At 40.6% G+C, this 14191-nt stretch overlaps 1 protein-coding gene across 2 annotated transcripts in view; it reads left to right on the top strand.

Moving 5' to 3' along the window:
- LOC146630288 (protein sidekick-1-like) overlaps positions 1–14191 on the top strand; it is a 292332-nt gene that overhangs the window by 146169 nt on the left and 131972 nt on the right. For both annotated transcript variants that reach the window (XM_085355729.1, XM_085355728.1), the window contains exon 5: positions 12721–12854. In XM_085355729.1, the coding sequence (XP_085211855.1) occupies positions 12721–12854 (134 nt within the window). The remainder of the gene's footprint in view (positions 1–12720; positions 12855–14191) is intronic.

Below are 14191 nucleotides of genomic sequence, written 5' to 3'. Positions count from 1 at the left end.
GGGCTGTATGGCTCAAATACTTATTTCACTAAATCAATGGTTTCCCCCCACTGTATGTTGCAGTTCATTTACCATCTATCAAATAGAATTGTGGAGAATGTGAGTGGAAAAGCAAAAACCCATTCACATTTTCCTCCTGCCTTTTAGTGAGATTAGCATTTGCAACAGTTGATGTCACTTAAGCAACCACTGTGTATTAAACTCGTTTCTTTTGTGCCTCTGTGATTCAGAAAGCAAATCCACGGTGTGACTGATCACCTCCTCAGATGAATCAATTGTGCCCTGACATGTTCTCCCCCAGCTTTGATGAGTGTGCTTACTCCTTGAATACACAGCGTTTGTTGTGAGAATTAGTGCCTCTGTTTATATTAGCTTTCATACAACTCTAATATCTTCTCCTAATATTTGCTGGGGCTCTGTTTAGTTCCACTGAGATGGGATGCCTCCAGTGTAAGATACTGTTTCCCTGAGGGTACCACAGCACACAGGGATGCCTCAAGAGACCATAATGTGCTTTGAACTTTGTGAAAAAAATTGTGAAAGGTCCTGAAAGGTGACTCATGCCTCCATAAATCATAAGTCCATAGTACACATATGACTGACGACATCCTTACGTATTTGTTATTTAAAGAACTGAACAGGAACAGATGAGGATTAAAGAGAAATTTGTGGCATGAGGACAACAGTGGAAGGTATTTTGGAAACTAAAGGTAATCTTGCTTTACTAAAAAATACTGTAAGAAACTAACATGAAGATCAGCCGCTATCGAACTTGTCACCTGACACCTCGTTGTTGAGAGAGACGCTTTGGTGGATGTGGGACAAACAAGTCAACAGGAAAGGTTTTTTTTATGCCTGAGTTCAACTACTATAAAACTGAAGCTACCAATTAAACCTAATGAAGTGCTAATTTATCCAAAACTGTAAGCAAATGCTAATTAGCATTAGAACTGCTTCCCATCATTAAAATGGTGATACCAGCTAAGTTGACAAGGCCGCTAATGCTCCCATTGGCACTCATGAGGAGCTGCTGCTAAAGGTTAAGAAGTCACACCCAGTATCACTGTCAGACAGTTTTCTATTTGAAATCCCATCATGAACTCCATCATATCTCCAGGAATCCTCCCATTTAAAATGAGTGCTGCACACAGCCGCGTTTTACGTGACAGATGCAGCAGTGATGTCCCGCCGCTTCACCTGCACAAAACACCCAGGGATGAAAACAAGCTCCCTTCCTCTTCTTGTCAGGAAACCAGCGGAGTCAATGTCCTGCAAGGTTTGAGTTTGTGCAACCTGTACATACAATAATTCACTATGATGAAGCTAGCAAAAAACACAAACTCACTAATTTGCTACTGCTCAGGCTCACTATGACGCCTGCTACTGCAAACGAGCACTAAGCAAAAAAAGGCCACTCCCCCCGAAAGTGTTTTTGAAGCACTGCTTAAAATGCACACTTTTTGATCTGAATTTCAGCCTTTATGTCAAGCGAAAAAAGAGTAACTTTTAAAATATTAATTTCTAAGAAATATTATATATGAATAGAGAAAAAAATTTAACCTGCAAGTTGCTCTTGAATGTCTTCACATAATTTAGGCCACATAATTTGTAAGGGTCCTGTAGGAGGTGGCTCGCATGCAGGTCTGACTGTGTGGCTCTGGGTGTACCCTACGGGTGCCTTTTAATAAATGTGAACGTTAGCCTTTTATCATTTTAATGTAGTCCAAAATGGTTTGGCTTTGATTTAAATTGAGATAGACTAAATCCAGGCCTTGTAAATAGTTGATGCACATTTTTAATGCATCAGCAGCCGCCTTCCATTATTTCTTTCCATTTGGTTCAGTTCCAACAAGCTTATTATAGAGATTTGTTGTTTTGTAAATGCTTTGTTTTCCCCTTGATTACGAGATACAGGAGTAGCAGACATTTAATGTTTTAAGTGTTTGGGGGAATTTATTTAGAACGACTTTAGAGCAACTGCCAAAGCGTACGTAATGGGTCTTGTTGCATGCATGCCCGTCTTCTTGTTGAACACAGCTGGATCACCCTGTTATCTTTGAGTAACTGAAGTGTTAGATCCAATAAGAGACTTGTAATATCATTAAAGTCACAGTTTTTACTTTGTTAAAACAGATATCTTAGTGGTATATACACCTACGTATATATATAGTATATAAATAGCTTTTAGCTACATATGTGTTTTGTCATGGTCCCTGAGGTCTTGGATCCTCGTTTTAGATTTTTTTTATTTATGAGTTGTGTTTTCTTTTAGTTTTGAAAAGGATTCATGTTTAAGTTTCTCCTTTGAGAGTTCATGATTCCTTTTGATGCTTGTGTTTCTGTATATACTTTCCCTTTCATATGAATCACATTTTCATCCATTTCCCTCTGTGTTTCTTATTTAACCCTATCATGCCTTCTTCCATGTTAAGTTACGGGTTTACCTCCCATTTTATTTTGATAGGCTTTTGTCTCTAGTGCTTTGCATTTTTTTTACTCCCTCGTCTCATTGTCTCTGAGTAGTTTCAGCTGTGTTCCCCACCTCTTTCTATCTTATGCATATGAGTCTCTCCTTGTGATTTATCATGTCATTTTTGTTACTGTGTATCCTTTTTTTCTGCTTCCTAGTCTCCTAAGCATGTTCTAGTTGTTTGGACTCCTTCTTGTCTTTTGGATTTTGGACTAACTGATTTGATGGATCAAGAAGTATTAAAACGTCTTCCTCACAGCGTTTCATGACATGTTTTGGTTAATCGGGTTAGGTTAAGCTGTGATTCTAAAATGGCCATAGGTGTGAACATCAGTGTAAATGGTCGTCTGTCTCTGTGTTAGCCCTGCGACAGGCCGGCGACCTGTCCTGGATTTACCCCGCCTCTTGCCCAATGGCAGTTGGGACAAACTCCTGCCCCCTGACCCTGAATTGGATGTCGAAGAACAAGGATGGATGGTTTCATACTTTGATTTTTACCATGTTTGTCTTTAATCTGAATTTAAACAGGCTTTAGAAAAATCTAAATCAGAAACTGCAATTTCTTTTCTGTTATGACGTTGTGTTTGAAAGAACTGTCGGTCAAAAATTCAGATATCTGTTTTGAATGTTGATGGAATAGCTTCTTTTTCCACTGAGCACATTATGACAGTTTGAGTGTGATTTGGCGACTTTAACGCTTCACTTTACCGCTGTGGCAGAGAAATAAATGTGTGTTTACTTGTTGAGTTTCACATAGATAAAGTCTGACTTTTTAAACAAGAAAAATAATATATCTATATTCAACCTGTAGGTTTCTCCCTTGTTGTCATAATCTGAAACTTAAGCAAAGGTTTCTTTTTTTAGGAAACTTTTGAACCATTCCATTTGAGCAAAAGGATTAAAGTGTGTTCAGCAAATATAGTGTAAAACAAATCTCCAACCCCAGGCTGTGGTGACAATAGGTTCATTTAAGCTGTGCATTGGAAATCACTAAAGCACTCACTGTCAAGCTGCTGGAAACAGAATGTCAAGAACTACTGGCAGTGGTCCAGTTCTCTGTCTTAACTCAGTTAATCCCATTAAAAAACAAACTCAAAACAGATCTGTCATATTGTGCGTAACTGCTGTAGGAAAGTTTAGTTGTCTTGTTTCTTTTCTCATTTCACCATCTGGATCATTCCTAACTTTCTCGCTTGCTACACTTACATTACCATCATTTACAGCGTCTTATACTATCCTAGACTTTCAGCCTATCTTTGGGTCCAATTTGCCCCAAAGCATCACAACAGGAGCTGGCTGCCAGGCACTGCATGAAAAGTAGTTAACTACCAGTTTTGTGTTCACTCTGAGTCTCTGTGCATTCAAGCTGTGTTGAAGAATAAAGGTGGTCATACTAAATATTCCTTTCAAACTAAGTGTGCTCTGTTTTTGCCTTGTATACTCTTCTATTTCCATGTATGCTAGCACATGTTTTAGTAAAGCACTGCATTTAAAAACATTACAAGAGTTTGGCTCCTTGGAAGCAAAATATAATGAATTGAGAGGTGGGTCAAGACTTTTTCATAATACTGTATGTTTTGAGACAAAATCCCCCAAATAACACTTTTACTAATTAGGATGTCATTATGCCAGGATTGTTTATTGGCTTTAGTTCTTATGTCAGCTTTTATTTCAAGTTGTGCAGACAAAGAAAAACACAAGCCAAAAATAAATGCTGTCGTAGCGTATATTGGATGAATATGGTACAGAAGCTTTCCCCTCCTCTATAGATTCAAAACAGTGCACTCGGTGGAGCTGGGTTTTATTGTTACCAATTACTTTGGGATAGAGAACAACACCACAACTCAATTTGACAGGCAATTCTGAGGGCAGGAATGCTTAAAAAATCTGAATACTTCACCCCAAAGTAAAGTGTGTAGCAACAAAATCCCCAGCTAAAAAGACAAGTAGAAAAATTTATATAGGCGCACATAAGGTTGCCCTCAGCATACACGAACCTGTGTACGTTAACTATCAATCAGTCTCACAGAGAACATATTCATGTGTCCGCTGACTTGAACACCAGAGTAAATATTCAGTTCAAACGGCTGAGAGGCACAGTGAATGGTCCCAACTGTGCGCCTGCCTGTTTGAGTAGGTGTGTGTATGTATGAGGTGTAATATGTGGGTGGCTGGCTGGCACTAGCTTTGCAGACAAAGCTGCCAAAAAACCCTACCTGCTGTCTGGACTCGGTTTACAGTGTAGTGTCCTCCTCCTTCTGCACTGCTGCCACACTTCTCCACACAAGGCTGCTGTGTGTCAGAAGCATTGTGGTTTAAGAAGGTGGCACGCTGCTTATCAGGGATAGAGGAGGAGGGCAGGCGACTCAGTCCATGGACCTGGCACACATGCTCACACACAGATCAAAAATACACACATTCACGCACTCGCTCACTCATCCCCTGGCCTGCGACGTGTGTGCTAATTAGCTCTTTTCACAGTTTGGTGTGTATGCGTGTGCGTGCTTGTGTGTGTGTGTGTGTGTGTGTGTGTGTGTGTGTGTGTGTGTGTGTGTGTGTGTGTGTGTGTGTGTAAAGCAGCCAGTGTTGCATTGCGGTCACCCATGAGTGTTTATTAAGTCTTGGGGCAGTACACTTAAATGAAAGACCAATCTGGCACGGCGCTTCGGTTCAGAGAAGTCAGAGGAGAGAGAGGGGAGGGTAAAGCAGGACAGTTATATGAAGTGATTGGGGGGGGAATCTCTCTGTGAGAGAGAGAGACAGCCAGAAATAAAATACAAAGAAAATTGAAAGAAACCAAGAGAGAAATGTGCAGATTGTAATCTGAGTGAGAATGGAAATGGGATTTGAAGGAATGAGTCACAGAGGTTGTTATTTATTTGTTTTATTGTGTGTGTGTGTGTGTGTGTGTGTGTGTGTGTGTGTGTGTGTGTGTGTGTGTGTGTGTGCGTGCGCGCGCGCGTGTGGAGTGGGGGTACAAAGAGAAAAAAAATGATGGGATGCTGTGATTCAGAAAGGAAAGAAGATGGGATGGGATGTAGCTGATTGCTGTATTTAATTTTTTCTGCCTTGGGAAAAACTCTCTCTCTCACAGACATAAGCATGCAGAGTCATGCACAGTTTTACAACTGGGTTTGTGTTTAATTAAAAGCCCGAACAATTTTGTCCAGTTTAATTAAATGCAGACCTAAAAGAGACCCGAAAGTCACATGTCATAATAAATCTGAACGTATATATTCAGAATAAGAGGTCACTCCTAAACTTCTACATATCTATCTGTATGCTGGTGCATGTTTCTGACTGTATTGTCACTCTTAAGATGAGGCTGTGTAGCCACCCTCCAGGTATTGGGAACTAGCACTGACATTTTATTATTTTTTTGAATTATGGTCCTCTAATTTCTGTCGCCTGACTTCTTATTCTTATTGGCATTTCATTTTGTACTTCGTTTTTTCTTCTTTTTATGATATGAATTTTCCATGCGGAGATGTAATGAGAAATGGAAGTCCTGCCAATTTGGATTAAATGGAACAAGCCGTCAGCCAATGTCATGGCATACAGCTTCACATGTAAATAGTACATATGATGGCATTTGTGAATGGGAAACAAAAGATACTCCATAAAGAAATTCTTTTAACTCAACAAATGCTTAGATCTTAATTGGTCTAAATTCAGCTCTGACGCCCACTGAGCGTCTTTGTCTTTGTTAAATTGGTGAATTTAGATTCCCTCGAACCTCCCAGGCTCTCTCCTACCTCAGACACTGTAGGCGAGTAGAAGCCAGCCCTCTCTGTCTATTAATCAGCATGTGCTGGGTAAAACAGATGTGATGAAATGGGCGGGTCAGTGCACTTAATGAGCTTAACAGCTATAAATTACATTACGGAGCTAGGTGAAGATTAGGGATGGGTATTGATAAGATTTTAACGATTCCGATTCCATTTTCGATTCTGTTTAACGATTCGATTCTTTATCGATTCTCTTATCGATTCTTTTTTTTTTTTTTTAAAAAGGAGCACACTAAGGTCGATTAGCTCAGAGCTTTGTTTTATATCTTCTCTTTGAACAAGATAGAAATTTAGGAGTAACATGGCCTTACAAACCCAACAGTGAGATCTTGAGAGATCCAGCCTACGGCTCTTCAATGGGGTGTCACAGGGTCCCCAGGAAAAAAAAATTGTAAATGTAAAATAATAAAATAAATATTCTTGTGAGACATATCACATATTGACGGGGTCGGGTTATGTTAAAAAGTATAAATTGTTATACTTTGTTCATTGGTTCAAAGGTACCCCACACTTCTTTTTTTGTTTGCTCTGGTGTATTTTTCATTTGAACTGTTACTCTGCCAGAGTACTCATATTTACAAGATGGCATTGAACGCCCCATTGGTGTATCAGGAAAACTATTTTGTACGTATGTTCCTTGAAGGGGATTGAAGTCGTTCTTTTTTCCACCGCAGCGAAGGGCTAGGAGTAGGAGAGGAGCTGCTGTATGTTTTTGTTATCGAATCGATCTGATTGTGAAATAAAGCATATGCAGTGAGAAAGCAACTCCAGGAGTCATCCCTGCCTTAAAGCTGCAACATTCTTCTGTAGCAATAACAAAGTATAACATAAATTGTTCTGTGGCAATTACACAAGAATATCCAGTAATGTCCCTGCCTACAATTAAACACATTCACTTACCAAAAATCGGGGGCATCTGCTGTGGCAAATGGGTGCAAGCCTTTGACCACAAACTTAGACACTGCTCGGTGACATTAGTCTATCCTGGCCTGAAAGGAGACGCTACCGGTAGACTGCAGCGAGAACTGCCAGTCTCTCTCACCATGGTCACCTACATGTACAGTAATGGCAGGTCTTGTAATAAGGCAGATTGCGCTAACATAATATGCACTGTTAGTTGATTATTTACCTGCCGCATTAACGGGAGAGGACGTGCAAACGTTACTGCTGCTGCTGGGTTGAGAGTCACGAGTCCGGAGCGGAATTAAAAATGCGTGTCATCGCGTGTTTTGTGAGCAAATGCTTTTGCATATTCGTAGTGTTTCCTCCCTTAAATGAAATATCTACTTTGCAAGTTGCCCTGTTGTCATCGGTTCTCATAAAGTATAATCAAACTTTTGAGCGTTTGAGCCACTTAGGCGCCATGTTTCCTGCCAGGTAAATGATGCTCCGCAACGTGGTGACGTCATTCGGGGCGACTGGAATCGATAAGGGAATCGTTTGCAAAAATGGCAAACAATTCCAAGGAATTGAAACAGTGGGAACCGGTTCTCAACAAGAACCGGTTTTCGATACCCATCCCTAGTGAAGATGCAGAATTCATCCCTGCGTTGAAATAAGTGAGAAAGAAGAGAAGAAAGGTTTGGTTAAAGCCTCCTTTTTTCAGTGAGTGATATGCACACAAAATCCAACCGGCACACATTGACATACGCTCACACAAATAAAGTGTCAGTGTCGGGGTTGAGGCTCTGGCTCTTGAAGTTGTTCTCCTGGGAAATCACGCTGAATAAATTTAGACCTGAGGAATTCTGCCTCGGTTTGAGTGTGTTTGTCGGAGAATCGTCGAACAACTCCATGTGATCCCATGACTCACCACTCCTTTCAATAAATATTTCAGTTAGCAGTTCCTATATTTCTTTCTTGCACATTCAAGCACTTCTTTGTACTTCATCACTGGATATACGATAAAGAAACTCCCCCCCCCTGTCCCTTTTGAGATAAGACAGAAGGGAAGAAAGCTGGGAAAGGCACAAAGTAAATAGCCTTAGGGCAGATTTGATCCCAGGGCTCTGCAATAGCTTTATGGCTTATGGGGTTGCCTGCTCAACCTGGTGAGCTACACCAGCACCTCCATGTTTAAATGTTAATGAGTGCATCAACACAGCCATCTTTAAGGCCCCGGTCACACAGGCCTAGAGACAGGTTGGCAACCCCCTGGCCCCACCACTAGTTGCTAGAGAAAAATGAGTACTCCCCAACATTTATGCTAGTGGTTGCTGGTAGTCGCTGTGAAACTGAAACACAAACACAACATCTGCTCTCTGAGAAGTAGTAAAACTGTGATAAGTTCAATGCATGCCGGGAACAGAGACCATTCATCTTTAAAGTAGAAGGTGTGTCTTTTGAAACATGTTGGTTTCAGTAGTAAGGCACAACATTTACTTTCAAGGTGAATGGGCTTCCTTTCTGGTTTGCTAGTAACCAAAGCAATCACCCAAAGCAATCACAAGGAGGTTTTTGGTCTTTCCAACAGAGTTCACATAGCAACAGCAAGCCTCCAACAACCACTAACCAGCTGGTCAGGGAATACACATTTTTCCCTAGTGATTGGTGGTTGCCATAGGGTTGCCAGCTGGTTGTTACGCCTGTGTTATTGAGGACTAAGCTGTGAATCCTGATAATCACACTGTTTGTGTTTCATCTGCTATTTAATACGTAGCAGCATAGTGAATTAATGATGCTGAATGTTTCCTTATCAAGCGGCAACATCTTCAGTCTTCTTTTAGTTCGCTGGCAATGACACTACAGTGTGCTTTCAATCAACTTGTGCAAATCAAGTTACACTTTTCTGATTTTTACAGCATCAAATGATGAGTCAATTGGCAATTACTCCTCAGTGTGAGACGAGAAATGTTCAGTTTTTCACAATTGCTTAGATGCGTCTCTTGAACCTTTTGCTATTTTCTGAAAACGAAAATCCAATTTCCAAAGTACTTACTCAAAACTTGCTCAGTCATAATAACCCTACTGTGCAGTCATTACACACTTCAAGAAGTTGAAAACACAATGTTCAGAACATGTAACTCAAGTCTTTCCAACCCCATGTGGTGTTTTTGAAGCTCTTTTAGAAAAAAGGAAGTAATTCTACCAAATTGTGTTGTTCTTGAGCCACTTTGTAGTTGCCTTCTTCCTCAGTTCAGCTGTATTTGACCAGTAGAAACTGATCTCCGATAACCTCACGGGGAAGAAGTTGAACACAATTACGCCACACCTGTTGTTGTTTGAGTGCAACTGTGCAAAGTTATTAATGTGATGTAATGTAACCTATTTATGTGAGTTCAGAGTGAACAGGCTGCACAGAGAGTTGAGGGCAGACGCTGTACCACCAGTGATAGAAGCAATCTGAGAGGCAGAGGAGGAACGTTGTGTGTAGGAGGTGCTGGATGAGGACAAGGAGGAGAAAAGCACGGCTGAGAAGAGTAATTTCAGATGAAATTTAGTTATTGTGATAGATCACGTTTGAGTTCATGGAACGGGAAGCAGGACAGAAAATTATATGTGGCCCCCAGTGGAAAAAACAGGTAACATCTGTGATTTCCCAATAGCACGAGGCAGGGGGCTTTTTTATGTCAGCATGGACGTTTAGAACAAAGCTTTCAAAACATGTCAGTTTTGAAAGAATCAATGTGAGCCTTTCTACCATTCACCAGATCCTGGGTGCAGATAAAGCAAGTGTACGGAGTATCCTTTAAGGCAGGATCAGAGATCAGGCCAGTGTGTGTGCCCTCTGGATTGATATAGCACAGAGATGTGAAGCTGGTGCCGAAGGAATCACTTGTAGACTTGGAGTTACATTTACAGAGTGTTTTAATATGCATTTCACTTGCATTATACAGTGGGTGAAATCATTATGTGATCCCCTGATGAATTTTGGAAGTTTTCTTGCTTCCAAAGATACGAAAAACCTCTAATTTTTATGGTAGTTTCATTTTAATGGGGAGAGAGAGGGAGAAAGAACATCAATCACAAATCCAGAAAAAAACACATTACATGAATGTTATAAATTGATTTGCATGTCACTAAGTGGAATAAGCATAGCGGTAAGATGTTCCTTGTAGTTGGTCAACAGGTTAGGAGGGATTTTGGCTCACTCATCTTTACAGAAACTCACAGAAATGACTCGGAGGTGTAGCTCTCTCCACAGATTATCTATAGGATTGAAGTCGGGAGACTGGCTAGGCCACTCCGTGATCTCAATGTGCTTCTTCTTTAGCCACTCCTGTGTTACTTTTGCTGCATGTTTTGGGTCACTGTCATGCTGGAAGACCACTGAAGATGGGTCTTCAGTGGTCTGGCTGAACGAAGGAGTTTCATGTCCAACATTTTATGATACAACTTCACCATTTGCTGGTGAAGTCGTGTTGTAGCATTAGCAGAAAAACAAAAGTGTAACGTTTCCACCTCCGTGCTTGACTGTGGGGTGGTGTTCTTTGGGCCATACTCAGGATTTCTCTCCCTCCAAACACAGTGGGTTGAGTTGATGCCAAAGAGCTCCATTTTGGTTTCATCTGCCCTTAGCACTTTCTCCCAAGCCTTCTCTAAATCATTTAGATGTTCACTGGCAAACTTAAGAAGGAGCTGTACACGTGCCTTCTTGAGCTGGGGGACCCTGCTGCAAGATTTCAATCCATTATGTCATTGCATGTTACCAATGGCGTTCTTGGTGACTGTGCCAACTGCCTTCAGATCATTAACAAGCTCCTCCTGTGTAGTTTTGGGTCGATCCACCAACTTCCTCATGATCATCCTCACTTCCATGTGAGGTGATTGATTTTAAATTTCTTCCATTTCCGAATAATCGCACCAGCAGTTGTCACCTTCTTTCTCTAAGCTTCTCGATGATGTTCTTGTAGGTAGACTTGCACAAGGACATCAATATTGTCCCTGATGTCCTTTGACAGCTCCTCGGTCTTGCCCATGATGGTGGAGATGTTGGAATTTTATTGCTTGTAGCGCTTAACAGTTTTCAATATTCAATTTATTTTACAGAAAAAGAATTTGTGTGGTTTTTGTAGAAATGCATTTATTTTATGAAGTTTGGTTTTCTCTGGTGCTACATGCCCATTTTTGATGTAGTTTGCAAAAACTGCTCTGTAGTGTTTTTATTTAACACTCGCTGTGTGTATGATCTTTAAACATGTTTGAGCACGATAAAGCAGTTTGGGGGGAGATTATGTTTGATTTTGCCTGAGGAGTGAGTGGTTTTATGTATTTAGTTTCAAAATTGGGTTTTGTGTTTACAGTTTGGAGAAAGAAGATGGAAGGTTTCAAGAGGTGCGCTTTTGGTAGTTATGAGAGGCACTTATATTTGTGTTTATTTCCCTCTTTGGCTCTCATATAGTATCGATTTAGGTTGTCATAAGTGGCATGTTTTGTTTTGTGTTCCAGTTGGCAATGTGCCGATTGAGTTTTGGGCACATTCACTGCTGCCAGTTCAGCACTGCTGAACAATGGCCACAGAAAAATACACATATCTTACAAGCACACAGACAGAGGCTAATTTTCACATGTAAGCACTGCCCTTCTTCTTATACATAAAGTATTCAAGCAACCAGTGTTCACAGTTATAGCTTCTTTTGTTTTTCTACTGTTTTTTAAATGCAGTGAAGTATTTGTACAGCACAGGCTCTACAGAAACAAGCTGACTGTTTAATAACAACAGACAGTCATCTAACTTTACTGCGCTCTATTCTTGCTTTGATCTTATTGATTTCATTTCATTGTCGGGCTCTCTGAATATTTTTGTTTGGGGGGAAGTTTCCATCCTCTGACATGCTGAAAACACCAGTAGCATCACTAAAAACATCATCCTGTGTTTCCTGCTTGGCGGCATCTGTTGCCAGACAGACGAGTTCAAACGCCTTCGAAATCTGAGTGCAACAAAAATATTTTCTGTTAGCATCTCTCCCACAACATCACCCTCCAAAGTCAGTTCTTCCCATTATGATCTCCTGAAAGTCAACGGCAACGCAAAATCTCTTTGTGAGTCTCTGTATGCTCAAGTAAGAACGCTTTTAGATTTTGCGTGCTTGTGATCGTGTGTGCTTGTGTACCAGCACGTTCCATGTTTGTGGCATATTGATTGCCGCTGCTATGCGGGGAAATGAGGATGGATCAGTATGAAGAAGGAGGAACAGAAGACAATACACAAACAGTGAGAGTGGCAAAAAGAATGAAAGATACACAAAATGAGCTACATATCAGTCTGAGACAGGAGGAGAGATTTATTTAAGCTCTCTGAATCCTCTTTCCTTTCTGATGCTTGTATTCAATGTTTCCCTCCCCCATTATGAATTCCAAATGATCCATGTACCAAATACTCTTCTCTTGACAGAGTCTTAGTTTGAGCAGTGTTCCCGTCTGAGACGGAGCAGTGCTGGAAGGAGGCATGTTTTGCTTTGGGAGTGCATTGTTGTGTTTTCTAAACTCTTGTTCTCTGTGTGTCTTGTTTGTTCCTTGCAGAACAATCACTTTGGACAATCAGCTGGTTGTCTTGGCAACCGCTGCAACGGACGCCGGACGTTATCATGTAGAGGCGGTGAACGAGCTGACCGGCGAGACTGTGACGAGTCCTGCTGTCTACCTGAGCATCTCAGGTAAAAATAAATAAAAAAAGTGTTAAATTGGTATTTAATAACAGTGCAAACAGCCCATCTGGTAAACACTATGCTCAGTATTAGCATTAGTTTGGTTTACAGTCAAACCATCCAGCATATTTCTGTCCCTCAAATATTTTTCTGTTGGGGTGGGGCTTCATTAGGTTTTCTGTGGTCTTCTGTGGTTGTTGTGTGGATAAATCTGAATCCCTTTTACAGAACATAACTCCCTTTGATTGATAGAGAAGACAGTTTTGAGTGTCGGGCTAATTACTAAACCTGAAAATGAGCTGCAAAAGACATAAAGAGATGATTAAAAACATATCTGACACATCACAGAAACAACATACTTGTGCACACATTATTTGCAAACTAAAATGCTGGAGGTCTTGGCTCATCATTAAGTAGAGATGCTTGAATTATTGATTTGATTATTAAAATCTCAAATTAGAGATTCCAGCAACCAAAAATTACCATAATGCAGCCGGCAGGAGTTTTATTAGAGAAGCATCACCACTCACATGGTGAAGCTCAACAACAAATAAACTCGGCATCACAGAGTGATTTTTTAATGTCTTACATCTAGTAGGGAGGAACCAGCTTGTAGAGAGATCAGGAACCAATAATAGATCTCTGTTTTGGCCTTTGCCATATCAACAAGCAAGTGAGACATAATTTGATAAGATATTTGATGGACTTAAAGCTTTGAAAATTTAGAGTGTTGCCAGTTTTTGGTCCGAAAGGAAATCTGTCTCAGTCACATAAAGTCATACAGTGTGTACTACACTCACCAGCCACTTTGTTGTTCAACCGCTCATTAATGCAAATATCTATTTAGCCAACCACAACACTAATTCAGTGCATTTAGGCATGTAGTCATGGTGTAGATAACCTGCTGAAGCACAAATGGAGCATCAGAACGGTGAAGAAACGTGAGTTAACTGACTTTGAATGTTGGTGCCAGATTGGCCGGTCTCAGAATTTCAGGAACTGCTGATCTACTGGGACTGACAGAGAAAAGACTTAAACTATTAATTGAGCAGAATTTCTCTGGGTTAATGTCAGAAGTTAAGGAAGGACAGCCAGACTGCTTCAAGCTGATAGGAAAGCAACAATAACTCAAATAACCACTTGTTACAACCAATGTATGCAGAAGAGCATCTCTGAATGCACAAGATGCAAACCTTGAAGCAGATTGGTTACTGCAGTAGCTAATAACAGGAACTGAGGAAAGTGAGGCTAAATGTGGGATGAGCAATACTGGACAACAGAAAATTAGAAATTTTTTGCTCATTTCATGAGTCTCAATTTGTCTTGTGATTGTCATTTAATAGGTT

This window comes from Diplotaxodon limnothrissa, linkage group LG6, assembly GCF_057381915.1.
Source record: "Diplotaxodon limnothrissa isolate DT_005_m linkage group LG6, D_limnothrissa_male_GT1.1, whole genome shotgun sequence".
NCBI classification, from domain to species: Eukaryota; Metazoa; Chordata; class Actinopteri; order Cichliformes; family Cichlidae; genus Diplotaxodon; species Diplotaxodon limnothrissa.
Note: the sequence above shows the minus strand (reverse complement) of the source record. Positions and strands in the feature narration are given on the sequence as shown.